The sequence below is a fragment of the Nymphalis io genome, chromosome 4 (assembly GCF_905147045.1).
Source record: "Nymphalis io chromosome 4, ilAglIoxx1.1, whole genome shotgun sequence".
Lineage (NCBI taxonomy): Eukaryota > Metazoa > Arthropoda > Insecta > Lepidoptera > Nymphalidae > Nymphalis > Nymphalis io.
This window is the reverse complement of record NC_065891.1, coordinates 12,393,589-12,421,477: the sequence shown is the minus strand read 5'-3', so window position 1 is coordinate 12,421,477 and position 27,889 is coordinate 12,393,589. Positions and strand designations below refer to the sequence as shown.

Sequence of the window (27,889 nt, the reverse complement as noted above, 5' to 3'; positions counted from 1 at the left end):
TTTCTTAGAAAAGAGAATAAAAATTTAATCTTAGTTTTATTCATTTAGATAAATTAAGAGCAAGTAAGTACCATAAATCTTTCGTTAAAATACACGCTTACTGATGGAAGCAAATTATTAGTTGCAAATCAGCAATAACTGCGAGTAAGCGGAGCGGAAAGATAGTGAATGACCTTGCAAGTCGCATACAGACAATCATACTCAGTGTGATAAATCGTATATGTGGATGCAAGTTATCAATATATTTTATAACACTGCAACGGTCCCGCGTATAATAATAATAATAATATTTTTTTTATTTACCATTATTTATTTTTGTTTTGTATAATTTTGTATATTGTATTTTTAGTACCATTAAGGCTAATATGATCGATATAGAAGCTAACGTATTTATAAAAGAAACATAATTTTAGAATACATTATTTTTTTAAAGAAATATCATCAACGAAATCCGAAGTAAAAATATGTGAATTAATTATCAAAATCTGGAAAATATTCAGAATATTGAATATTGATAAAATATTTTTTATTTCTAGTTTCGAAGTTCTTTTTTCTATTTATTCTAAGTTAAAATTAAGTAATTAGAAAGTTTAAATTGAAATTAAACTTAAAATAAACAAAATAATTAACAGCTGACCATAAATAAGACGCACAAAAGATAACGGATATATTCGCAATCTACTTTCTAATTAAATCTTTTACGCAACTCGTGCTCATCCGCAAAGAGTTGCTTCTTTATTAATATTTATTAATTAAAATATAAATATATCTATAATTAAAGGAAACTAAAAAAACACATGTTTGTGAGTGTGTATAGTTTAACTCGAAAGTTCACTCAACCATTGAAAAATTGTAAAATTCCATGCATGAAATATAATAAACAGCAAAATAAAATAAAAATTATTGGCATGTGATACGAATAGGTAAAAACCTTAATTTGTTTATATACAGAATTTGTTAGTAAAATAAAAATAAATCTAATACACATAATGTTATTAGGTTAAACATGTTCTTGTTTACTAACTTGTATGATTATCCTGCAGTTTCTGTAACTGATTCAAGTCATATTGACCTATCTGAACGCTTATTGGTCGGTAAAGCGTCATTGGCCGCAACAAACCAATGAGGAGCCAATTTACTAAATTTGATGTTTCAGCAACTGTACGTATAACATTTCAACGTTCCCAATAATGTTCATTCGAAATCGTTTGATGCAGTGTTCGCCGCAAATTATTTCTAAGCAATCACGACTTTAGATTCTGCTGTTGATTGAAATATTTGTATTAACCATATAACCTTAAAGTGAACGTAGGTACGATAAGTATAAGTGGTGATTTACACGTAATTACAAAACTATATCAAAAACAAAATAGCATTATTTGAATTAAAACTATTTCTTTAAATAATTAGTCTTACTAAATATATATATAAAATATATAAAAATAATAAATAATGACAAAAAGGTAGAAATCATTGTTTAACTAAACAGGCATTAAACAACGTTTTTAAATAAGGCCTACAATTATTCACTTTATATGTCAAAAGAACGATCGTTTTTCAAGAACGATCAAACTTTAAATTTCGCCATCAATCATTAAAAAATCTTAATGAACAAACAAAAACTATGAAGCTGACAATTAACTAGTAAATTTGACATTGACCACTTTATTCTCGAACCGAATATCTCGGAGTAAAAACGCAAATAATATCTGGTGTGCAATCTGATTCGTTCCAATTGCTGTTACAGAACTGATTCTGTGTCGAACGATTTGCGGAAAATATCGATGATATAACTCGATATTGTTGTTAATTGAATCGAAAAATAGTTTGTTGTTAGTGTGATATAACTTACCAACGATATCATAATTAAAAACATATTTTTTATCATTAGACTGAGTAGTGAAGGCGAAATTTGAATTTAACATATATATATGCTACTTCATGAATATGATAATATATAATAAATTGAATTGTGATAAATTTAAAATCATAAAAATACACACACACAAAACATGTCTTATAAATCAGTACTATACATGCTTGTATGGTTGAAGGTGCTAAATTTTAAACTACTCCGATTCGAATGCCTGTTTTTACTTCCTATAAACTATTTATTGAGGAAGGTTAGAAACTATATAATTTTACACTTTAAATGACTTAGCTAGTCGAATATATAATAAAATAAACGAAATAACTATCGTAATTTTAACTTATCACGACCAATAATGTACAGACAGTAATTCTAAAGCTCATGTAATATTGAAATAACTTCTTAAAACTAAAAACTTATAATAAATACTAAGTTACTGAATACTTAAAAAATATACTTTAATTTTTTTTAAAAGGAACTCTTAAATTTTGGATTAATCCTGCAAATAAATTTACCAAACGTTAAGTAAACATTTTCAAAACAATTTAAATAATAAGGAAATTAAATTTCAAAATAATTGCGTAATGTTATGTACGTATAATTTATAATAGAACCAAATACAAGTCGTTAACACGTAAAACTTTATTTAAATCGTTCATATTATCTTACACCCCTGATCTAATATTTCAATTTAAGTTTCCTTTCTACAATAATTCTTTTTAGATAAAAGATAGCATTGTTCTTTAGTTTGATCAGATATTAGGGCAATAGAGCCTCAAGGTCGACTGCGAAGGCTAACGGTGAAAAGGAAATGATATTTGACAATACAATTCAACAATAGAATAAGGTGTTATTAATGAAATATATGTGTTAAAAATGGCTGAAAATATCCAACAACGTCATTCAACGATTTGTTCGTGAGACCCACGTAAAATACTTAATAAATCGGACATTTAAACTCGATCTCACGATAAATTACTTTTAAATATCATTTTATCAAATTTCGATCATTTTTAATATTCCAGTAACAAGTTTATAAATGAATAATTGAACATTATACTAGTTAAACATACGTGTTAAATGTTATTTAACGCAAGCTTTTGAACAAATATTTAATTTGTTCTACAATATAATATTACATAGTATGAGAATTCTCAAAAATAAATAGCAATTTCAGTTTTCGTAAGCACGTCTAACTTTAATCTAATGCTTAATTAAATCTCATTAAAAACGAATAGCATCGACTGCAGTAAATAATATCGTTTATATTTTTGTACTTTTATAACCAGTTTTTTATAAAAAAATCCGTTTTTGTTGCAAATAGAACGAACAAATCAGTTGAATGTATGCTGACGAAAATTCCACGTACCACAAGTTACAATATACCATCAATAGCATATTATTATCAGCTATAAATCTGAAATACGTCTAGTGAAGCTCATATTAAGCTACTAAGAAGATTCAGATATTATTCGAATTGTACATAAATCTTAAACATCGTCGTCTTCATTTATATTGCAAACACTAACAGCCTTATTTTTAAACTTTGCTTAGCGCTTGATTAGTCAAACAATGTTGTGTCTTCTTCTTTCGAATGTCAAATCAATAATAACAGAAAGAGCGAAATCAATGTAAAAACGGCCGTTAAGCAGCTTATAAGTAAGGCCGTTAATAATTAGATTTCTTTATTTAACTAATAGTTTATTTTAATAGTATCGTATTCATGTTTAACTAACTTCAATATTATTTTATCAAGGAATTAAATATATACGTACGTAAAATGTCTACACTACATATATATAATACATACATAGTATACAATACTTCGAAACAACACATAATAACATCTGTTAACGTTAATGTTATCAGAAATAATTATGTAATTCAGTTGTTTATTATAATTTGTGCTCAATTATATAATACAATGGATAATCTACGGACATTTTTTCATTGCGTGCTTATTTTCAGCGTCAAACGCATCTGTAGACGATATCACGAAACTCATGAATTTTATGCAACATGCCATTATGGAAAGTGCGGTTAATGCACGTGTGCTAATTTGATGTGATCAAGAGGTCAATGGCCTCTATAAAATATATACAAAATCTCATGATATAACTTTACAAGGGGTCATTTCGCAAAATCCAATTTTGCTATAAACATTTGTTATTACATAAAAGCGAATATTCGATTTGTATTTCATTGCAATATCGTCTGATATAGCATTTTTTTTTATAAAGAGTCATTTATTATGTATTTGCAATTTTATTTTAGTTTCAAAAGTATTGATTATACGAAAAAACTCTTTTAATATTCTAACAAAAGAACATTACCCAGTAATTTAATATAGAAATACAATTATGAACAGCCTATATCGTGTTGGTAATTGCAATATAAAATCAATTATTAAGTGTGTCTTGTATAAATGTATCTTACATTAAAAGTATTAAGTAGATAGACATAAACGCGTATAGTATATGTATATATATATATATATATATATATATATATATATATATATATATATATTATTTCAATCCGTAACAGCCTGGGAATGTCCCACTGCTGGGCTAAAGGCCTCCTCTCCTCTTTTTGAGGAGAAGGTTTGGAGCTTATTCCACCACACTGCTCCAATGTTGGTTGGTGGAATACACATGTGGCAGAATTTCAGTGAAATCAGACACATGCAGGTTTCCTCACGATGTTTTCCTTCACCGTTAAGCACGAGATGAATTATAATCACAAATTAAGCACATGAAAATTAAGTGGTGCTTGCCCGGGTTTGATCCCGCGATCATCGGCTAAGATTCACGCGTTCTTACCACTGGGCCATCTCGGCTTCATTATTTCAATAGTCAAGTCAAAATGCACTTTATTCAAGTAGACTGTAACAAGCACTTTTAATCGTCATTTTACGCTTTGCCGAGAAGAACTGTCAAGAAACTGAGAAGTTACTCTTTTTTAGCATTAAAAAATTACATGTAATAGTCATATTTATATGTCCTGTATGAACTTCAATGAATACTAATTCCAAGCTCTTCTATCATTTATATAATCCTGTACTATAAAAGCCTTAAAGTAATCAATGAAGATACGCGTAGAGCAACAAACCGGAAGCATAACTAATATGGGCCGTCGGAGATCCGAGGTAAAGTTACGCGACGTTACGTTGACTGCTTAGAAAGTGAACACAATTAATTCGTACCAATACAGATAATTTGAAACGCTCAAATACGATTAGTAAAAAATTATGATATGAGATAACAAACTTTGATAATTTTATTATTGTAATCCATTTGTTGAGCAATAATATTTTTCTCTCTTAATTAAAATGCTAAAAACTGTTCCCTTACGAAACTTCTTTCACTAAAGTTTTTGAATTGGAAAATAAAACATTTTAGAACGTTACCTTTGTTGCCATTGTTTTGTTTTGTTATTTGGAAATACATGTATTTTGTATTTGGCACTCGTCATACGTATTATAAAAGAAAGGCAACATGCATCCACTATTTGACCATGATATTTAGCGCTAATTATTTCAAGAATATCAAGTACCAAATGATCTTTAAGAGGCTGGGCCACAAAGTGACAACCTTGACTATTCAACAATAAACCGACAAAATCAAGATAGACTTGCGGCAATTACTCTTTCTAGACAGACTTCTTTTGTGTGATCTAGCTGAATGATTTGTAGCATTAACTCCTAAAGACATTCAACAACGATACCATCCCGTCTAATTGCCATAGATAATAATAGTCGTGTCCAAATTAAAAGATATCCAAAACAATTGAATTATTATTATTATTAAATAACTTTATTGCACACTCACAACGAAAAAAGAAAAGACAAACACAAGTAAAAAAAAGAAAAAACTTCAAGAGAAGCCATGTTATATAAATAAAATTGTGGACCTCAACATGATGCGAGCAAGGGCGGTCTTATCACTCATGTAATTATGTATGTTTTAATTTTTTTTTGTAGTATATGTAGGCGGACGAACATATGGGCCACCTGATGATAAGTGGTCACCAACGCGCATAGACATTGGCATTGTAAGAAATGTTAACGATCGCTTACATCGCCAATGCATCACCAACCTTGGGAATTAAGATGTCATGTCCCTTGTGGTTGTAATTATAATTATTATTATAATATAATTTTAATGTTATTATATAATTTTTAATTTGACAAAATTTTCAACTTAATAAGAATACCATACGAGGCATTATGGCATCAATTTTGATAAATTCCTTTGAAGAAGGAGTGCCTCTTAATTAAAGGGCCTTCTAGAAGACTTCGATAGTCAATCTCAAGAACCAGCTAACTACACAGGGGATACATGCACAGTTGTATGAGTTTCTTTACTCTCGATACGACGACACGATGAAAGAACTGAAGTAGGACCAATTACCGGGACGTGCTTTCCGAGGCACACCAACGCCTCAGTCAATATTCCAACTAAGCCAAGATGGCCTTGTAAAGTATGAAATTATTTATTATGTTGTTTTAGTCAGGTTATCTTACCTGTGCGGCGCGAATGGCACTGGTCACTGCTACCAGCAGCAGCAGCGCGAATGCGCTCCACCACACACCTCGCATCCTTGCTAAACTGAAACAAAATATGCTATTTTTTAATTTCATTTGTATCTTTTTATTATTCGATACATTTATTGTCTATTTTTATTATATAAGCATTTATCGATTTTACGACAAATATATATTGTATATTTTTAACAAAATTATGAAGTATCCTTACTCGTATAATGTAAAATATACATGTGAAAGTTTGCTTGTTTGTTTGTTACGCTTTTACGTCTTAACTAATCAAACGATCAAGAAATTTGAATACACGTCGTCAGTGATACTGAAAAGGACTTAGGGTATCTAACACTTGACCCCCACACACACACATGTGGGCGAAGCCGCAGGCGAAAACTAGTAATTAATAAAACAGTATAACTGCTCATTTTCTCGTCGATTCTTCTAGACCACTTTAAGCACAAGTTGTTCACGATTTATTGATATAGTTGTTGTTTGAATATTCAAAAGTATTTTTTCTAGAACCAAGATATTTTTAATTTAATTCTGTTTTATAACGATAGTTTTGATGCATAAATAAATATTTTATCTACAATTTATTAATTATTTATTTTATACATTTGCTGATATGATTATGACGATGATGCCTTTCACGCCGAAGGTTGTGAGTTCAATTCCACCCAGGACAGACATTTGTGTGCATGAACATGTCTGTTTGTCCTTAGTCTGGGTGTAACTATCTATGTAAGTATGTATTTACAAAAGAAAAGTAGTATATGTAGTATATCAGTTGTCTGGTTTCCATAGCACAAGCTCTGCTTAATTTGGGATCAGATGGCCGTGTGTGAAGAATGTTCCAAGATATTATTATTATAAATTAATAATGTGTAAAATATCAATACTAAAATTGTTTATTAATATATACTACTAGGTAGGATTTACTTGACTACATAAAGAATGTCTTATTTCTCACCTCAACAAATAATGAACCCATAATGATATATTTAATTTTATGGTAGCCGGCGAAAGTTTTATTGCTATTTAAGTGTGAATAATATTCCCACTAAGCACACACATATAGCAATCGACACTAAATATCCCATGGTGCTGTCGAAGAGTACTTTGAATTCGTTTTTAACTAAAGATTTTCAACTAGAATTCTTACATTAAAATGTTCTCTTAAGTAAAGTCAAAAACTGAATAAGTTTGAAGCCTTTTCACAACTCTGCTCCAATGCGGGTAGGTAGATGCACATGTAAAAATTTTTAATCTGACTAATGTCGTGTCATGTTGTTTTTTAAACACAAATTAAGCACATGAAAAGACTTGGTTGCCGGCTTCCCTTAAATCCACAAACTTCGGTGAAAATTCACGTGTTCGAACCACTGGATTACTTCGTCTCTTAATTATAATTTACGATATAAATGATTAATTAACAGTTGAACTTTCTTCATCTCTTCGTTCTGTATTAACAACACATACAAATCAACCGGCTCACTGGTCTTAAGAATGAACACTTTCACTATCAAAATATACGAGCAACGTCACTCTCGCTCAGTAATTATATAAAATTACTGTACATCTGTCATTCTGTTAAGTTAAATTATGATCGAATTTGTAAACCGGTTCTTCACTAATTGAGTAAAAGATAACGTTTACGGATAAACCAATGGCAATATGAAAGCGAAATGAAATCTTTTTTAATATATTTTTTTTCATTTGGAACTGTTTTTATTTTATTACTTGTAAATAAATTGACGACTTTACAGTACTGAATTGACTATTTGTTTGTTTTGATTACTTTTATTACAAAAAATATAAATATATATTATAATTATACGAAATGAAATATATATTTTAAATTTGTATCGCATTATATAATAATAAAATGTAGTTTAAAGTTACAAATTGAATTGAGAAAATATTTTAATTGAAAAAATGATTATTGATAATCACGATAATTCTTCTAGATAGTATAGGCAAAAACTCAGATAAGACGTTCACGCGACGCTCGGGACGCGTGAATACACTTGCAACACTTTCGCCGGCCACTGACCAGCCCCGATGCCATGTAGAGCGGTGACGTGGTTGATGTAATGCTCTCATTGTTTACAACGCAACATAACGTCCTTATTCCTCCATTTTTTTATCGATATTTGCAATACAATAAATAACGTAGCGATAAATAATTTGACGAAACATTTGTAACACTTTGCATGCCGTGTTCATCGCGAAATATGTGTTTACAGCTTTACGCTCTAGTCACGTTTATAATTATGTTTCTTGTTAAAAGTTTTTAGACCTTGAATTGTTATCATACGGGTTGACAATAAATGCTTTTCTAGCACGAGTTTTCTAATATAACTTAGATAAATATTAACTGCATTCTCATCTTTTGTTTCATAGGCTTATAAGAGATTAACAATTTACACCAGTGGATAAAACATTTTGGTCGACTAACAACACTTTGCACTCGCTTAATTTGTGTAATTAGGCCATAGACAGCCTATATACTCGCCCTGAAAGTAAAGTAATTTCCTCCAAGAGGCCAGCTGCTTGACCATTACGTTTTGTTGCTTTGCAAATTTTTTTTTAATAATAAAATTAATATTTTTAAATAAGTTGTTGCTCTATAGACCTAAAGCAATACGATGTAACTTTAAAGGCTGTAAAAGAACTTTCTCCAATTTTCCATATTTTGTTTTATACGTAATAGCGCATTAAGAGTGACGCACGCCGCGCACCGTTTCCTTTAAAATATTTCACATTTTAAGCCTTTATGGTGACAATTGCAAAGTAAGTTTTGTGGTACTTTTTTAAACAAAGGGTTATGTCAAATTGCCCATCGATTACGAGAGCGTACGCACTTGTGCACTAGAATATCTCCTGCACACTTGACTAGCATCCTTTAAGAATGGCCGCCGTGGCGGAACAAGGAATATCACAATTTATACTATCAACCCAAGTACTAAAATTTTAGTTTAGCTTTATTATTTATGTATTATGTATGTAACTATCTAGTATAAAATACATATAATTACATTATAAAATAAATTGGTGTATTTGGTCTCTTTTTTTCCTCTGTGTATATATGCTATAAAGCCTTTTTATGACTTCAGCCATAAAAACACGTCATTGCTGACATATTATATGTGCTATTTGGCAACGGGATTTTCTAATTTCTAACTATCTCAATTTTATTATTTCCTTGTCTTTGCGGTTATTGCAATTTTATCGTACCCATAATAATAAACCATAAATAATATCACTATTACAGTTCTACGTGAAATTTTCAAACAATCATTTAATCCTGATTTAGTAACACCGCTTTTCCATGTCATGATTACGATGTTAAGGTTACACGCTCAATTAGAAATCAAGATTTTCATGGTGGACTTATAGGGTTTCAAGTTGATGACGTGATACAAATGTATGCGAGCAAAAAATTATTTACTAACATATATTAGCTAAATAACGAGTGTAGACTCTTTTTACCTAAGTTGTAAATACAATAAATATATGCCATAACATATACATAGTGTATCGTATGAAATATGTAAATGACGGAAAAACCTTTCAAATTTTCTTAGAAATAAAAATAGCTATAATGAAGTAATTTACTATTTTATGCTATTATGTTGTTTGAATGAGAAAATACATAATGTAAAACCATAATCAATGTTGTGTGTCTATGTTAAGATATTTTAAATATATGTTTAGTAAGTGAGTTACTTCTAAGTCGAGATGGCCCAGTGGTAAGAACGCGTGAATCTTAACCGATGAACGTGGGTTCAAACCCGGGCAAGCACCTCTGAATTTTCATGTGCTTAATTTCTGTTTATAATTCATCTCGTGCTTTTCGGTGAAGGAAAACATCGTGAGGAAACCTGCATGTGTCCAATTTCATCGAAATTCTGCCACATGTGTATTCCACCAACCCGCATTGGAGCAGCGTGGTGGAATAAGCTCCAAACCTTCTCCTCAAATAGGGAGAGGAGGCCTTAGCCCAGCAGTGGGACATTTACAGGCTGTTACTACTCACTACTTTACTACTAATGAAACTGAAAAAAAAATGTAAAATAAATTGTCACCTTGAATAGAATTTGAATTTGTATATTTATTATTTTTTACTAAATTATTTATTAATTTGTTATACTCCGTATAATTTTAAATATTTTTATTTTTATTTGTTATTATTCTGCTATGTATTTATGATTTAATTATTTGTAAAGACTTGATTAATATATGATGTTTTTTTTAATGTGATAAATATTTTTGTATGTGTCATAACTGTTTGTCTTCCTAAGATTAAATAAATAAATAGTACTTTTGTCTGTATTATTTTTAATTAAGTAGTTGGTCTGGCAAGTGGGCCTCATGGTGAGTGCTCAACACCGCCCATAGACAGTGGCACTGCATGAAATATTAACCATTGCATCGCCAATGCGCCACCAACCTTGGAGATTAAATAATAAATAGGTAGTACTTACCTGGAATCTTAACCGATGATCGTGGGTTCAAACCCGGGCATGTGCTTAATTTCTGATTATAATTCATCTTGTGCTTTACGGTGAAGGAAAACATCGTGAGGAAACCTGCAGGTGTCTAATTTCACTGAAATTCTGCCACATGTGAATTCTACCAACCCGCATTGGAGCAGCGTGGTGGAATAAGCTCCAAACCTTCTCCTCAAAAAGAGGAGAGGAGGCCTTTAGCCCAGCAGTGGGACATTCACAGGCTGTTACGGTTACGGTTACTTACCTGGGCCTGCAAAGAGCTACCAACAAATAAAACTTTAAAATTATTAAATACATTTGCATGTAAAATAATCTAATTAAACATGTAACAATATATCGTGGGTAAATTCCGCCGAAAGTAAAGAAAGTTGAACAATGCTGTTACGAAACGTCTCTCCTAAAATACAAAATGCAAATAAAATTTCGAATGTTGAGATAAAAATTAAACGTAATCTCATTGTACTAAATTCATCATGATATCTTAAACACTAACGTTACATCAAATTTTTTAAGGTTGCATATTACTTTGTTTAAACTTTTCCGCTTTAAAATTATTTGAAAGGTAATCTTTAATATATATAGATTTGAATAAAATGTAGAAATGACGTGTATGTTTGACGTATGTATATTAAAACACGTTAACATATAGTACTTGTACGTGTATCTGAGGTGATCAATCAATCATTTGTCTTGTTGCCTGTTTGGGTGTATAGGTACAAGAGTTTGGGAAGCCTCGCCATTCCAGTCTCGGATCTCGAGACATCCTAGTATCAAATTGCCAGGAGATTCGGACTTTCGGTTTCGGAAACTTCGACAATTGTAAATAAGGATTTTTAATTACTTGTATTCATAAAATACAAAATATCCATAATAGTAATTCCTAATTAACGTACTTTATTGAATTAAATCAAACAATTTGAAAAATTATTGACTTCTAAGCAATTCACAAGTTAAATGCTCCAGAATCTAAATTATTTTTTTAAATAATAAAATTTTATAATACACATTTAATAAAGTAAAACGAGAATTATAATCACAATATTATTATCATATTGTAGTAAAAGTTTTGTAAGTATCAATAACAGAATAAATCTTGTTATGACATTTTGTAAATAAATCATCATGAAACAAGTCTCGAGTCTCGACCTGAAAGTCTCGGGTCACGAGACTATTGAACCTGGCAAAAGGCCCGGGACTTCGAGACAAGAAATCCAACCAATAATAAATAACATCTTAGACCCATGGCATTCCATTTTATTGGAATAGTTAATATTTCTTACATATATTAATTTTTTATATGTATTTCTTAGTGACAGTGTCAATGAGTTGTATTGATTTCTTACAATGACGGGGCCCACTTGATTAGCTACTGTGTGACGTGTGGTTGCATCACTCTCAGTCTTCTATCGGATGCATTTCGGAGAATGTGCTCAGGAATTACACGAACTGATTCCTCCCACGCCCTTTTACTATCGAACGGCCAAGAAACGCGAACAAAAAGCCATAGGTACATAGTGGAAATTCCCCGCCTACGTACGAAGCGCTTTGAGTCTACATATATCATTCGCACTGCGAAACTGTGGAATGCTTTGCCTGTGTCCGTTGTGTTTCCTGATAGGTACGATGTTGGTGTCTTCAAATCCAGAGTAAACAGGTTTCTTATAGGCAAGCGTGCTACATCCTAGACCGTGTCGATGCTTAACAGCAGGCAAGTCAACGGTCAAACGATATTAATTATCAAAATTGACAACAAAAAAGTAAAAAAAAAATTTAATACTTATTATTTTCCGATGCAACTACATATTTAAAAAATATAAATTGTTTGTTTTATCATAATTATATTCATATATTCATAGTTTGTTAGAAAATATCGATGTAAAGTATTTTTATTCAATTAATTAATTATTCGGAAATAGAATAATTGCTTTTGGGGTACTTAATAAAACTGACGTTTTAAATACGAATTCAATTAACCCATTGCATTGTATTCATTTCACACGTTTTCTCAGTGTATTAGTTCTTGTATCAATTATTTGTTTACTGACAAATGAATACAAAAATGGTTTCTAAAACAAATTAAAATTTTATTATTTATACTTTATTATTATTAATGATAAAGTTTGTATAAATGATTGATTTAATAAATCACTAAAATTTCCTTTACACCAAGGTAAGAGTAAAAAATATGCACGCAGTTTAGATTTTTACATAAATAAGATATTAAAATTACACGTTTTTTATGCTCTTAAAACTATTTATATTTCTGGGATAAGTTTATTATACTGGTTCATTTATAATAATAACTTTCTCATCTCCAGTTTTACTGGTTCTACAATAATTTATCTTTTCAAATATTTATGCGGACGCTGGCCTTAAAAAAAAAAGAAATTTATGTTCTTCATTTAAATCTAATATGTATTCTAATAGATCACTATTTAATAAATATAATTACTCTATTCATATTTAAATTTACACTAGTTTACATAAACGTAAGACGCTTTTGGAAGAACTTTCACAACTACAATTCTTAGTTTGAACTAATTTGGAGGTGATTTCTTAAACAAAGAAGGAAGGAAGTATTACAAATATTGTGCTGTTCTGTAAGAACTCACTTCATTCTGACGAGCCGGTTGGCGTGGTTGGTAGATACTTGCCTTTCATGCGGAAGGTTGTGGGTTCGATTCCTACCCATGACAGGCATTTGTGTGCATGGACACGTCTGTTTGTCCTGAGTCTGGGTGTAATTATCTATATAAGTATGTATTTACAAAAGAAAAGTAGTATATGTAGTATATCAGTTGTCTGGTTTCCATAGCACAAGCTTTGTACAAGCTTAATTTGGGATCATATGGCCGTGTGTGAAAAATGTCCCAGGATATTGTTATTATTATTATTCATTATTCACCCGTCAAATGTTGACAATCGACTTATGGTGATATACTACCATATATATCGTGTTGTGCAATAAAGGCTTAAATTTAATATTAATAAATATATCAATCAGGGATACAGTTTAAACTATATAATTTTATAACTTTAATATGCCAATTTATCTTTATACGTTCTTTGCTTAAAAATCTGTCTGTTATGCAGTTGCGTGCAATATAGCCATAACAAACATACTTCGAAAACCCATCATAAAATTTGTAGGAAGAAAAAAACTACGTATAAATTAATTGCTCATAAATATTACACAATTGATTCAGAAGCCATATCGTGACAACTGACACGCAATACTGGGGTCCGTACTCTCGTACAATATGTCATTTTAACTACTTAATTACATATACCGCGATTGTTTCTTGCTATGTTAATGATCGCAATTTTCTTACTATTCGTTGATGCGTTCCGCAATATCCACTCAAATATACCTCATATTACTAGGACAATACACGCTAGAATCGGTTGTACATTTAATTGATGTTTAGTATAAACGTGACGTATGGGACTAAATTTAAATATCGAAATTATTATGATGTTTTCTAAAATATCAACTTTAATAATTTATATGATTTTACCAATCTCCTAAGAGCGCCTCATTGGTGTATTCAAAGAATTACTGCATTCGTTTTTATTGTTAAAAGAATCGATGTTTTCATATATACGTCATGTCGTACGGTGTTATTACGTGCGGTATAATCAAATAATTGGCAATTTCTGTGTTTACAACTCAGAAAGGAACAAACAATAAAACAATATAGTCATTGTTTTGTTGACAACTTAATATAATTACAAAAAAATCTATCACTGACGAGGGATGACGACAAAATTAATTTAAATTTGTAGACGCAGCCTAACATTCGCTAGATTTTTGTCTATACTTTTCTAGCTAAGTCCTTGTAATACGCTCCGACCCGTGAAGCTACTTATAAAAAGGCAACTACGGACAACAACATTGTTTCTCGACAATAGACTGTCACGTTGGTAGTCTTCGGGCCGATAAAAATTTATTTATTTTTCTGTTGAATCATATTATAATGTAGTGTTTGCGTTTATTTTTAAACATTATATGTTTTGCGCTTACGCAACAAAACAACAAATAAACAAAAAAAACCATTGAGACAATGTTTTTTACATGTTATGTTTATAACGGTTGGCACTCAACCCTATGTTCGGCACATCGCTGACACCTTGGCCGATATGTCTTCCATATGAAATTGCTGACAACAAAATTGATGATTAGCAATTATTATTGGCATTTGAAACCTTGGACTTAATAACTGAACAACATTTTATATATTAATCTAATATTATTAAATAAATTACTTATCATATACCAAAGATAATCATTTATCGGATATTAATATATTATAATACAAGCGTCAATATACATACGAGTAATTGTCGGAACGATAAATATGACGGGTTAACTAAAATTTTAGAAGCTTATATAAGGGGCCGTTGGCGTGGTTGGTAGATACTTGCCTTTCACGCCGAAGAGTGTGGGTTTGATTCCCACCCAGGGCAGACATTTATGTGCATGAATATGTCTGTTTATCCTGAGTCTGGGTGTAATTATCTATAAAAGTATGTATTTACAAAAGAAAAGTAGTACATGAAGTATATCAGTTGTCTGGTTTCCATAGTAAAAGCTTTGCTTAGTTTCGGATCAAATAGCCATGTGTGAATAGTGTCCCAGGATATATAGTTATTATTAATTGCTATTATTATTAATAATGTTTTGATGACCTTTAATATGTTATCTTCTTACTCTATTTACGTGAGATTTCCCTTAATTGTTTTTACGTTACCTTATCTATCATACGGATGTTGTATGATTAATATAAAAAATATATACATTATAATGTAACAACAAATTAACCAGTTATTAACTAAATAAGATAAGTAATGACTACCGATTGTGTTCAAATATTTTACCGGTATGCAATTAATATTTATAATTTCAATCCGGGATATACGGTAGATCCTAAATTGCGTAATCGTATGATGCATCGTTAAAATGTATTTACTGGCTTAAAATGAAACAATACAGACAAGTGAATATTTATAAAACGTGTTCAGAATGCGTTTTGGTGTGCCTAGCCTAATAAATTCATTTTATACATAAGCTCCCTACCTTCTCCTCAAAAAAGTAGAGGAGGCCTTAGCTCAGCAATGAGACATTGACAGGGTGTTACAATACATAAGAGCAACACTTTTAAATCTTACTGTTCATTATAATCGTACACCCCAACAGACATCTATTATTATTTTCATAACGTAATTGGTTTTGTTTTAATCTAGAGTTTTATCGATCGTAGAACAAGGTTACGAACGATTAATGAGTCTTTTATGAAACATAAAACCGTACATTTAAATATTTACAAAATATATAACTTATACGTACTTATATATGAGTTTTATAATTTGATATTATGGGTACATATAATACAAAGTAACAAAACCTTGTAAGTGAATTGATCACAGGAATCGAATATTTACATAAATCTACACTTTGAATTGTATTTGTGTTTTTCAAAACAATAAATGATTAGTGTTTATACCGATCTAAGGTCGACTATCGCTTGACAATGGAATATCTTCCTGTTGCATTGTATTTGAAAATATTCTATTAACTAACATAGAATTATAGTTCGTGAGATAACATTGTTATGCGGATTCATCTGAGCTTACATTAAAATTTATTAAGATGCTGAATCTGAATAGCTGTTTTGACCGACATTGTGAAACTCGTAAGATATATTGTTCGTATTATTTTAATACTTCCGTGGACAATCAATTGCGATAGATTAAAGATTACATAATGTAAAAAAAATATATTTTAATCCTAGAAACGGAAATCAATTGTTAAAACCAACAACAGCCGTTAGAACAAAATTTAAACAACAATACTGTTCTGTAAGATACTTAGTTTTTTTTATAATATGGGAAGGTGGACGGGCGAATGGGCCAACTATTGGTATGTGGTCACCACCACATACACTGGCGATGTAAGAAATAATAACCACTCCTTACATCGCCAATGCTCCACCAACCTTGGAAACTATGTTATTTCCCTTGTGCCTCGAATTAATTACATTGACTCACTCACCCCTTAAACCAAAACACAACAATACTTTTTGCTGTAACCTAACCAGGCTTGCAGAAGACCCTGCCCTAAGTAAAAGTTGGTATTCGCTGATACCCCCTTTTATGCAATTTTAAACATTCGTCGTAATGACTTTACACAAATCAAGTTTCAAATATGTGTTCAGGAAAAAAGTGTTTAAAATAAATAAGATAAAAAAATATGCGTTCGTTACAACACGACCCGCACTCAAATACACTCACACATACTATGTTTAATACTGTCATTTTTATTCGATTGTCGTAAAAATACACATATTAAAAATCTACGTTTGTCTGTAAGCAATAGCAATCTAGAATAGAATCTTTTATCTTTTATCTTTAATTATTAATATCTACTATAACAATTTCTTTTCGAGCAAGTAGTCTTTTGTACGTATGATTGTACTCTATCTCAGCAATTATAATTTTTTTTACTGTTTTGCATAAAACAGATCGTAATTTTATTTCGCCACTCACTTTCGCTTTGAACGCGCTTATTATTAAATAACCGGTCAACTTAAAAATACACATAAATATTTTTAATGTTCAAATCATATAATACTACTAAATGTATTTATGACATAAGTCAAGTTTTCAACGAATCATATTCCACAAAAAAAAATAACGAATTGACTCGATATGAAAAATAACTAATTTTTAGAGTATATTTATTAAAAAAAATGATTTAGTAAATGTAAAAAAAAGTTAAAATATATAAGTTAATAGTGTACATTAAATTTTAAAGTAAAGCACGAACTGCGTCAAATTTTGTATAAAAACAATAAAGGCATGTTCAGACTTTCCTTTGTTTTAATCTAAGTGAAGATTTCACTTTTTATAAAAATCAAACATCATTCTATCAGATAATCCCACGATTTAATAGCGATTGTTCCGTAGCTTAATGTGAGCTTAAAAGCTTACATTTTATTACATATATAATAATAATATATATATAATAATAATAAATATAGCTTACATTTATAAAGTAACATAGATTTGTAATAAAAAAAAAATTATATTCATTTATTTCGTTCACAAACCGGATTCAATAGATCAGGTGGTACATGACCACAATTAATATAAATAAATGAATTAATTGAAACCTACTAGATGCAACACAAGAATATAAATGTCACGTTAACTCACTAGTAGAATACAATAACATCAAATCAATCAATCTAAAAAAATAATAATAATAAGAAATTAACGGTGTAATTAAATATATATTAATAATATCTACTAGTAAGATTAGTGGCGATTGGCCCAGAATTAACATATTATTAATAACATTATTATTAACAATAACAGTTTTATTAATAACATAATATATATAATGATCAAAATATCATAAGAAAAAAAAACAGTTTTAGGATATTAGTTTATGAGGTTTAAGCTGCGGTCCTTCAGCTATTACGTCGTTGATGTCGTTGAATCAAAAGGAAATGAAGAAAGGATCGCTCTAGAGCAAGCATACGGTCTTTGTACATACATGAATTTTTTTTTTCAGCCTTTTGCCGTCCACTGCTGGACGAAAGCCTCCCCCATAGAACCCCCCTATGAGCGACGATGAATTTTATTACGTTTTATTTATTGTTACTTAACTTTAGTTCGTTATTTTTTGATGTATATAAGTATTAAATATAAATAAGTATTATATTAATTTTTGTCTTTCTTTCTTGCATAAAGTATAAATATATTCCCGTTCAAATTATAAGTTAATAAAACGCAGTTATCGCTTGTAATCTATATACACACTAGCGGACCCGGCAGCCGACCTCCTGACATACAAATATTTTTTCATTTGGTGACATACCAACGGCAGCGCCACCTACCGGGTCCAATTGTATTTTCAAACCAACCAGCAACTACTTGAAATATACACAAAAAAATTCATCCTGATCGATTTAGCCGTTTAGGAGAAATTAGGTGACAAACACACGTACAGAAGAATTGTGTATATAAAGATACATAAGCGCATAACACTGACAGACTCACAAGATCTCCGAAATTGTAAGTTTGATTTATTTGAAATAGTATAGTTACTCCTTTCGCGACATAGACGCTCATTAACAAAGGATTTTATGCAAATCCAAAATTTAATTTTTTATCATTATATCATTTTTGACATATATATATATATATATATATAATATATATACATTTATATATAATATGAAGTCGATATCGACAGCTTCGTCCAAACTATATAACGTCGAAAAAGTTTCACACGCATCTATTGACTTAATCGATTACGTTCATTGTGTAATAATTACCATACCGTTGTGTATTCTTCACGTTCACGGCCATTTGACTTTGTATCGTGTGGACGTTAAGCGCTTTCAAATAGCAGATATAATATTTGCACATTAAACGAATGACACATGTGAATAATTTAATTTGTCATAATGATGACTGTCAATATCGCACTGCAAGGCAAAGATTACCTCAACTGTTGAGAAAAAAAAAATTGGAGCTTATTCCAACACGTTAATCCAGTGTGAGTTGGTGGATACATGTGTCGGAATTAATTTGACACAATATGCAGTTTTCCTTACTAAATTATCCTTCATAGTCGAGTACGAGATTAATAATAATAATTATTATTATTATTAACAAAAATTAAGAAAATGAAAACTGTTTGCTTCTCTGGATTTGAACCCGCAATCTCCAGTTAAGATTCATATGTTCTAACCACTGGGCAAACTTGACTTAATTATTCAATAGTTTACACAAGTTTTTAATACGTTTAATTATGTTTGAATATATCACGTAGTTCGTAAAACAAACCTAATATTTTAAATTATTTACTTTGTTTAATTTATTTGCTTTATTTTATATCTGATAAAAACTATAAAAATACTTCATTTTTAAATATCTTATTTGCGTATAACATTTTTATCAATTTTTAAGATTTTTTTTTAAATTAAAACATAGAAGCATTACACTCACGTGTTGATTGTCAAATTACAAACTACCACTGGTTCGGAGAAGAAATACCCTGACCTGAAAAAGACCGGTGAAACAAACTCAGTGGATTTTTTTTATCATGGCTTGTTATTTATAAATTAAACACTAAAATAGTAAGATCAAATAGATACGACAATATTACATTTATATATAGACAACAAAATTATATTTTGTTTTATTTATTTTTTCTTATTTCTTTATTTAAACGGGTTATCAGCACTAACAGTGCTGCACAGTGCCGAGGGGCACAAATTATGAGTCACGCCACCACCGAGTGCACAGGAATTCACTCAAGACTTACTTTCTAAAGCGACTGCCTTACTTCAACATATCATTGACACTTTCGCTAGTAATACCAACGTAATAGCCGCTCAGAGAATATAAATAAATTACAAATATAATATAACTTATTACCTTGAATACAATACAAATTATTTATTTTTAAATACCTCTTTATATTATTATCGCTTACAACAAAACAAATCTAAATTTATGAAATATATCAGAAACTTTTATCAAAATAGGTCTTTTACGTTTTGAGAATTGTAGGTGTGTTTTTTTATTGAAAAATGGGCCACCTGCTGACAAGTGGTCACCACCACCCATAGACTTTGGCACTGTAAGACGTATCAACCATCGCTTATATCGTTAATGCACCACCAACCTTGAGATGTAATGTCCCATGAGCATGTCGTTACACTTGGGCACATGTCCTTTAAAACGGAACATAACAATACTAAGTATTGCTGTTTGGTGCTAGTATAGATGATGAGTGGATGGGACCCACCCAGACGGGCTTACACGAATCCTTACCACAAGGTAATATGCGATTATGCCATCGTGCCTGTTTCGTCGTATAATATCGTCTGACGTGGCTAGCGTTGTGAACGTAAATCGTAAGTCTGTTCTTAGCCACCATTCTTAAGATCCTCTTCTCTAACCAAAGACCCATATTACTATTTTCTACCATTTATAACAAAACATCATATTAACCGTGTATCATGTAAAACGGATGTCAGGGCATCAATTACTTCATCCTTGTTGATAGCTTAGATTGGCTTAGAAACATACTTTCCCGAGTTTGATATTAAAACGATAATCTAAGTTATTGCTTCGTCATATCTAGATTTCTGTTATCCATATCGACAAACCGGTTATACTTTCTAAATGATTGCCAATGCAGTTGCCACTTGACCCACATTTGTGTCTAAATTGTGAGCTATTAATGATTGTTTCCAAAATAAATATAGGTTTAATTGAAACAATATCGTGATAACAAGACCAGTGCATACTGAGTTGAGAAATATCAGAAAGAATGATATTTTTTTAAATACTCTATCTAGATATTTCGTATGTATGAAATACCTGTTTCATTCAAATGTGTTTAATTATTTATATATTTTTATATGATAATATTTAACGCACAAAAGTAAATGAAGTTTGATACGTAAAATTTATACGCTGTAGCGTACGTTACATGTTCTTAATATAAACTTTGTTTATGAATTTGATTTTGTACTATAATTATAATTTTATAAAGTTTAATCGTTCTACCAGCGTATTTATTGATAACTTTAAAAACTCACTTCAATTCCTTATCAATGCAAGATTTTCAAACTTCGAAACATTTGAAAGGAATAATCATCAAATAATTAGACGAATTTTCCGTTACTTCGACCATGTGTGTCAGAAGCAGGCGTTGAATAAATATAATAAAAATGGATAACACTTTATTTGATGTCATTTAGTTATGTTTTCCATAAAAATGATATTTTAATATTTTTGGAGTTAAAAGTACATATAATTTAAGTATAATGGAAATTAATAAGAATAATAATGATTGAAATTTATGTAAGCACTAACAGTATATACAAATAATTTTTGGTGGGATATTTTTTTTTTTTTTTTACAGAATATGAAGGCGGACGAGCATATGGGCCACCTGATGGTAAGTGGTCACCAACGCTCTTAGATATTGGCATTGAAAGAAATGTCAACCATCGCTTACATATCCAATGCGCCACCAACCTTGGGAACTAAGATTTTATGTCCCTTGTGCCTGTAATTACACTGGCTCACTCACCCTTCAAACCGGAACACAACAATATCAAGTATTGCTGTTTTGCGGTAGAATATCTGATGAGTGGGTGGTACCTACCCAGACGAACTTGCACAAAGCCCTACCACCAGTAATGTAGTATGAAATAAGCGCATGTAAACATGTTAAGCTATTGAATTAAAATATTCAAATGGAATGTATAATAAAATATATATTTTAATAAAATGTATTTAGAGAGGCTTTGGCATATCTGACTTATCAAACACTATTTTAATAATTACTTAGTATGCGCATAATGATCACGTCTTTTGAGTACAAGGAGTTTCGTGTCCCTATCTATTTTTCAACCGTCCGTAACAGCCTGTGAATGTCCCACTGCTGGGCTAAAGGCCTCCTCTCCTCTTTTTGAGGAGAAGGTTTGGAGCTTATTCCACCACGCTGCTCCAATGCGGGTTGGTGGAATATACATGTGGCAGAATTTCAGTGAAATTAGACACATGCAGGTTTCCTCACGATGAATTATAATCGCAAATTAAGCACATGAAAATTTAGTGGTGCTTGCCCGGGTTTGAACCCACGATCATCGGTTAGGATTCCCGCGTTCTTACCACTGGGCCATCTCGGCTTTTTGAAAATTAATTGACAATTTTTTGAAAATTATTTACTTAATATCCAGCTAATTTTTAAGTTTTAAAATGTGCTGAACGTATTACCTATTACGATATTTATTTATTTGTAACCGATTTTTATGTTCCTAGCTTGAAAATTGATAAAAGTTCCATACAAACCTTCATCCCTCTATTTTAAGTGATGAGGAAAAAAATGTACAGATTTCTTAATTTTGATGTTGTCTGGTTGCTATTCTTAGTAGTCACACCAAATTTCAGCTTTTTATGACTTCAGGAAGTACCCTAACAATTTTGCAGTCAGTGAGTGACGAAATCTGCTTATTTAGATATTAATAATATGTAAAGAGAATTCGGAGTTTTTAGAAAGTCCAGACCAAATCTATAAGGGTACAAAAATACGACGAAACGCTTCGATAAAAGATAGGGTAATGCCTGCGCTTACGTTGTCTCGTCTTGGCGGGGACACTAAAGTACCCCCAGATATAAGTGTATTTTAACTATTATTTATTTAAATTAAGCTATATTAATATTTGTACCGAGTTTGCGACATACTGTGTATTCTGATGAATAAAAATACACAGTATGTCGGGATATAATTATTACTTGGAGTGCCAATAAATGTGGAAATTGAACAAATATATTTAACAGTTTCAAGTTTTTACTTCTATCGGCAGTCCCAGTGATTGCCTGTTTTTTTTAAACTGCATCTGGTCTGGATTGAATAAGCATAAGCAATGGTTGATGATTTTGTCATAAACGTCAGTCAGTATCCGTATACATGTAACCAAATCACTCGTACGGTTAGTAACCAGCTCCTCGATGCGTAAACACTGCAGCACTGAACCCGGATAGTGGTTTTGTTCTGTTACAGTTATATAATCAGATGATGTTACTAGAACGAACAGATATGGATTAAGTGCAACCGTCATGGCATGTAATGTCCTCGTAACATATATATAGTTCTCATTTTCTGTATCCAAAAATATAGTAAATAATAATTGTAACTTTAAAAACATTGGAAAAATTTAACGTTAAACATTTACATTTAGAAGGGTTTGGTGCAAGCCTATTTGTATAGGTCCCACTCATAAGATATTCTCCCGCTTAACAGAAATACTTAGTATCGTGTTCCAGTTTGTAGGACGAGTGAGCCAGTGTAACTACAAGCACAAGGGGCATCAGATTTTAGTTTCCGAGGTTGTTAGCGTATTGGCATTAAAGAAATGGTTAATATTTCTTACAGCTCCATGTCTATGGGCGGTGGTGGCCGCTTACCATAAGATGGCCACTTTGCTCTTCTGTCTAGGTAGTATACAAATAAAAAAATTGCTTGGAAAGACGTATCTTGTTGTAATTGTTACAGGAACTAGAAGGATGTCATTTATGTATGTACCTTCCAATGGTTGGAGACTTGTTGATGTAAGGAATGGGTATGAGTTTTTATAGTACCAATGTATATTGTTGCAGGTGATCGCTAACTGGTGATATATATATATAATAACAATTCGACTTAACAGCAACGTAGAAAAGATTTCAACGTGCTTCTTAGTACATAATGCATACTGCAAAACATTTTATTTAATAAAAAACATAATTGATTTGCAAAAGGTTTGTTTCATTATTACTTGTTTACACTTATCGTCAAAATGATTTAACTGCCTCGTTGGTCTAGTGCCTAGATTTAAGGCCGCAGACCCGGAGGTCCTTCGTTCAATTCCCAAGCCGGGCTAAAAAATTATATTTAGTATTATGAGAGCTAGTGTACAGAGAGTGCACCTGTGTTTGTGCACAGACTCGTGCACTATAATATCTCCTACGCAGTTGACTAATCTTTTCGAGATTAGCCGCCGTGACCGAAATCGGTCCGGAGGACATAATAATTAATGTATTAAATTGTTATTAAAAATTTTGTAACTAATTCGTAACTAAATATTTACTTAAGTAGCTTTATCTCATTCTAGTTAAAAAGCATAAATCTAAGTTTAAAAGCATGGAAATTATTGTTTTTTTAATGGTTGACATTTTGTTATTGACAAGTTATGTTTTAAAGATCTTATTTCTTGGTCTGAGCTACACACATACTTATGCATACTTTCATTATAACCGCAGATTCAATAAGAAAATATTTTATCACTATCAACCCAATAATTTGCAAATAAATTTCCGTACATTCAGGCTTCATTTCCATAATGCAATGGAAATGAAGCCTCTATGTCAATATATTAAGAATCACACTCGCGTGCAGTCCCTACAAGGACATAGGTACTTTCACTAGCAATCACGTCGTTTGAGTTGAAGCCTTTCTTTTCGCGAACACAAATTTTGGCAATTTATATAATATTTAGTCTGAAATTCGAAATTTATAAGGTATTTTTTACTTAATAAGTTAGAAAGACATGATTTTGAATTTACAAGAATGTGATTTTGTTTTATTTAAAAATCAAAACAAAACAATTTATCATGTATTTACGTAATGTGGCTGTAAAACAAAAGTTTATACTAATAATTGATATTCGGGTTGATATTAGATTTATTAACTAATGAATTGTATTTTAAAAATAATACACACACTATAATCTTCAAAAAGGGAGAGGAGGCCTTAGCCCAGCAATGGTACATTCACAGGCTGTTACTGTACTATAATCTATACACAGTTATATATATAAATGAATATCAACAAAAGATAGGTTTTTTATTTTATATCTGCTTAAAAATATATATATTAAATGTTATGTCATTAAAGTTGGCATCATAAATCTTTATATGAAATAATATATATGTAATTTGTCATTTCATAAAAAATATATTAAATAACTTAAAAAATTATAATGATTTTTTTTTGGTCTCAACTAAACTATTCTTCATAAGCAGGAATAATTAATATAACAAAATTAATTACCTTTTCACGAAAAAGAGATATAATTTCAAGACTGGAAAGTGAGTGTAATTATTATTCAAATCATATCGATTTAAATCTTTTTTTTAAAAAAGACTGATATTAAAATTAAAAAAAAAAACAACTTTTGTAATACAATTATTATTTTTTATTCGTTGAATTAGATATATGAAATGTGTAAAAAGTATTCGTAAATAAAATTATCCAGCCACTTTTGACATGCATATTTATATAAATGAAATAACAACAACATAATTTATACGTATAACATTAAATGAACGTGAATAATGTCTTATATTTTTCTATAAGAATTCTAGCGAAGGTTATTTTTGAAGTGAATACGCCAATACGCCGAGAAACCGAACCTGTGTTCGACTGCGGCTTTTATCTCTAGGCCATATATATTTGTTGAGCTATTGAGGCTTAAAACAAATAAATATAATTCTAATATATTCAATACATACAATACCCCAACCGCCCTCACACTCAACGATCCTCACAATGCAAATAATATATTTCAATTAACTTTTAGTTGATAAAATTATGTACATTGTGTACATTAGTATAGTTACTATTAAAACATTTTATTTCACTTCAAATTAAATTTCTAAGAAAATAATGTTAAAGAATTTATATATAATTTAGTAGAAAAAAAAAACAGTGTAATTACAGGCACAAGGGACATAAAATCGTAGTTCCCAAGGTTGGAGGCGCATTGGCTATAAGCGATGGTTGACATTTCTTACAATGCCAATGTCTAAGGGCGTTTGGTGACCACTTACCATCAGGTGGCCCATATGCTCGTCCACCTTCCTATTCTATAAAAAAAAAGATAGAAATAGTGTAAATTTTTTTTTTTTCAAAAGACAGTTATGCGCTTTAATTTTGAACAAAGACATAATGCAACAAACGGCTTTAACAAAACTTTTATATCTATATAGCAATTATTCGATTTACATATACTGATAAATGAAGAGAAGTTATTTTTAAGCCTAATTGAAAAGCTAGAAGTAGCTGTACTTTGCAGCCGCTTTAAATTTAGATTATTATCATAACTTGAATGTTTTTGTAATAAATTTAAAATAATCTCAAAATGTATTTGTTAAAAAACTTAAAAGAATAAATATTGTAAAATTTAAAAAAAAAAATTCAATGGTATTCGTAATTTTAAAAGCGATACGGTCATAGGTTAAATTAAAATTGTAAAATGTTTACAACACGATTTTCAATGGAAAAAGTTCATCTAAAATATATCATTTCTAGAATACATAAAAATGTTTTTATAGTTAGCCATATTCGCATCGTAATTTATAATATCTTATATTTTTTATTTATCATTATATATTGTATATTGACTTTCTTAATTATAATAAACATATATAGGAGTACATAAATCTTTTGCTAAAACATTTAGGCATAAACATTTTAAATAGGTATTCCATTTATTTATACCAACAGAAAAAAAAAAGCCGAGATGGCCCAGTGGTTCGAACGCGTGAATCTTAACCGATGATCGTGGGTTCAAACCCGGGCAAGCACCACTGAATTTTCATGTGCTTAATTTGTGTTTATAATTCATCTCGTGCTTGACGGTGAAGGAAAACATCGTGAGGAAACCTGCATGTGTCTAATTTCATTGAAATCCGGCCACATGTGTATTCTACCAACCCGCATTGGAGCAGCGTGGTAGAATAAGCTCCAAAACCTTCTCCTCAAAAGGGAGAGGAGGCCTTAGCCCAGCAGTGGGACATTAACAGGCTGTTACTGTATACCAACAGAATACACAGTATTCTAAATCAGAAAAAAACATTGCATATTAAATTTTCGTACGTAAGTTGTTGTAAGTAAATACATTGTAACACAATGCTGATTAAATGTCATAATAAAAAAAAAGTAACAACAATAGCCAATCTATCATGGTTACAGTAATCGTGTCCAAAATAAGGGTTTGAAAGTGCTTATGAAATCACTAACAAATGCACCGTACAAATCGAGTTGCAAAGTCGATATCAGGTTTGTTTAGTAACTTTTCCTCTACCATATCAATTGTTTTTTGTGTGGTCATTTTCAGACATTTAGAACCGGATGAATATGAAATACAATTGTGAAAGGAGAATTTGCTTATAGAATTTGCTTGAGTATGTATATAGTATTAATTTGATTGAACAATATGTTTTTTTTTTCTTATCCGAATAGTTTCACACACACTATGCTTAAATTGAAAGGATGTAATTTGTGTGTTATTTATTTGTATAAAAATATTTTAAGCATTATTTACCTTAATTTCGTTAACTCGCTTAATATTTGTAGGTAAAAAACTAGAGCCCTAAAATTATATTATA

At 30.5% G+C, this 27,889-nt stretch overlaps 1 protein-coding gene across 4 annotated transcripts in view; it reads right to left on the bottom strand.

Moving 5' to 3' along the window:
• Nucleotides 1-27,889, bottom strand: part of LOC126768113 (mucin-17-like) — a 96,114-nt gene that overhangs the window by 67,907 nt on the left and 318 nt on the right. For all 4 annotated transcript variants that reach the window (XM_050486007.1, XM_050486010.1, XM_050486008.1 and 1 more), the window contains exon 2: nucleotides 6,396-6,480. In XM_050486007.1, the coding sequence (XP_050341964.1) occupies nucleotides 6,396-6,470 (75 nt within the window). In that variant the 5' untranslated portion in view covers nucleotides 6,471-6,480. The remainder of the gene's footprint in view (nucleotides 1-6,395; nucleotides 6,481-27,889) is intronic.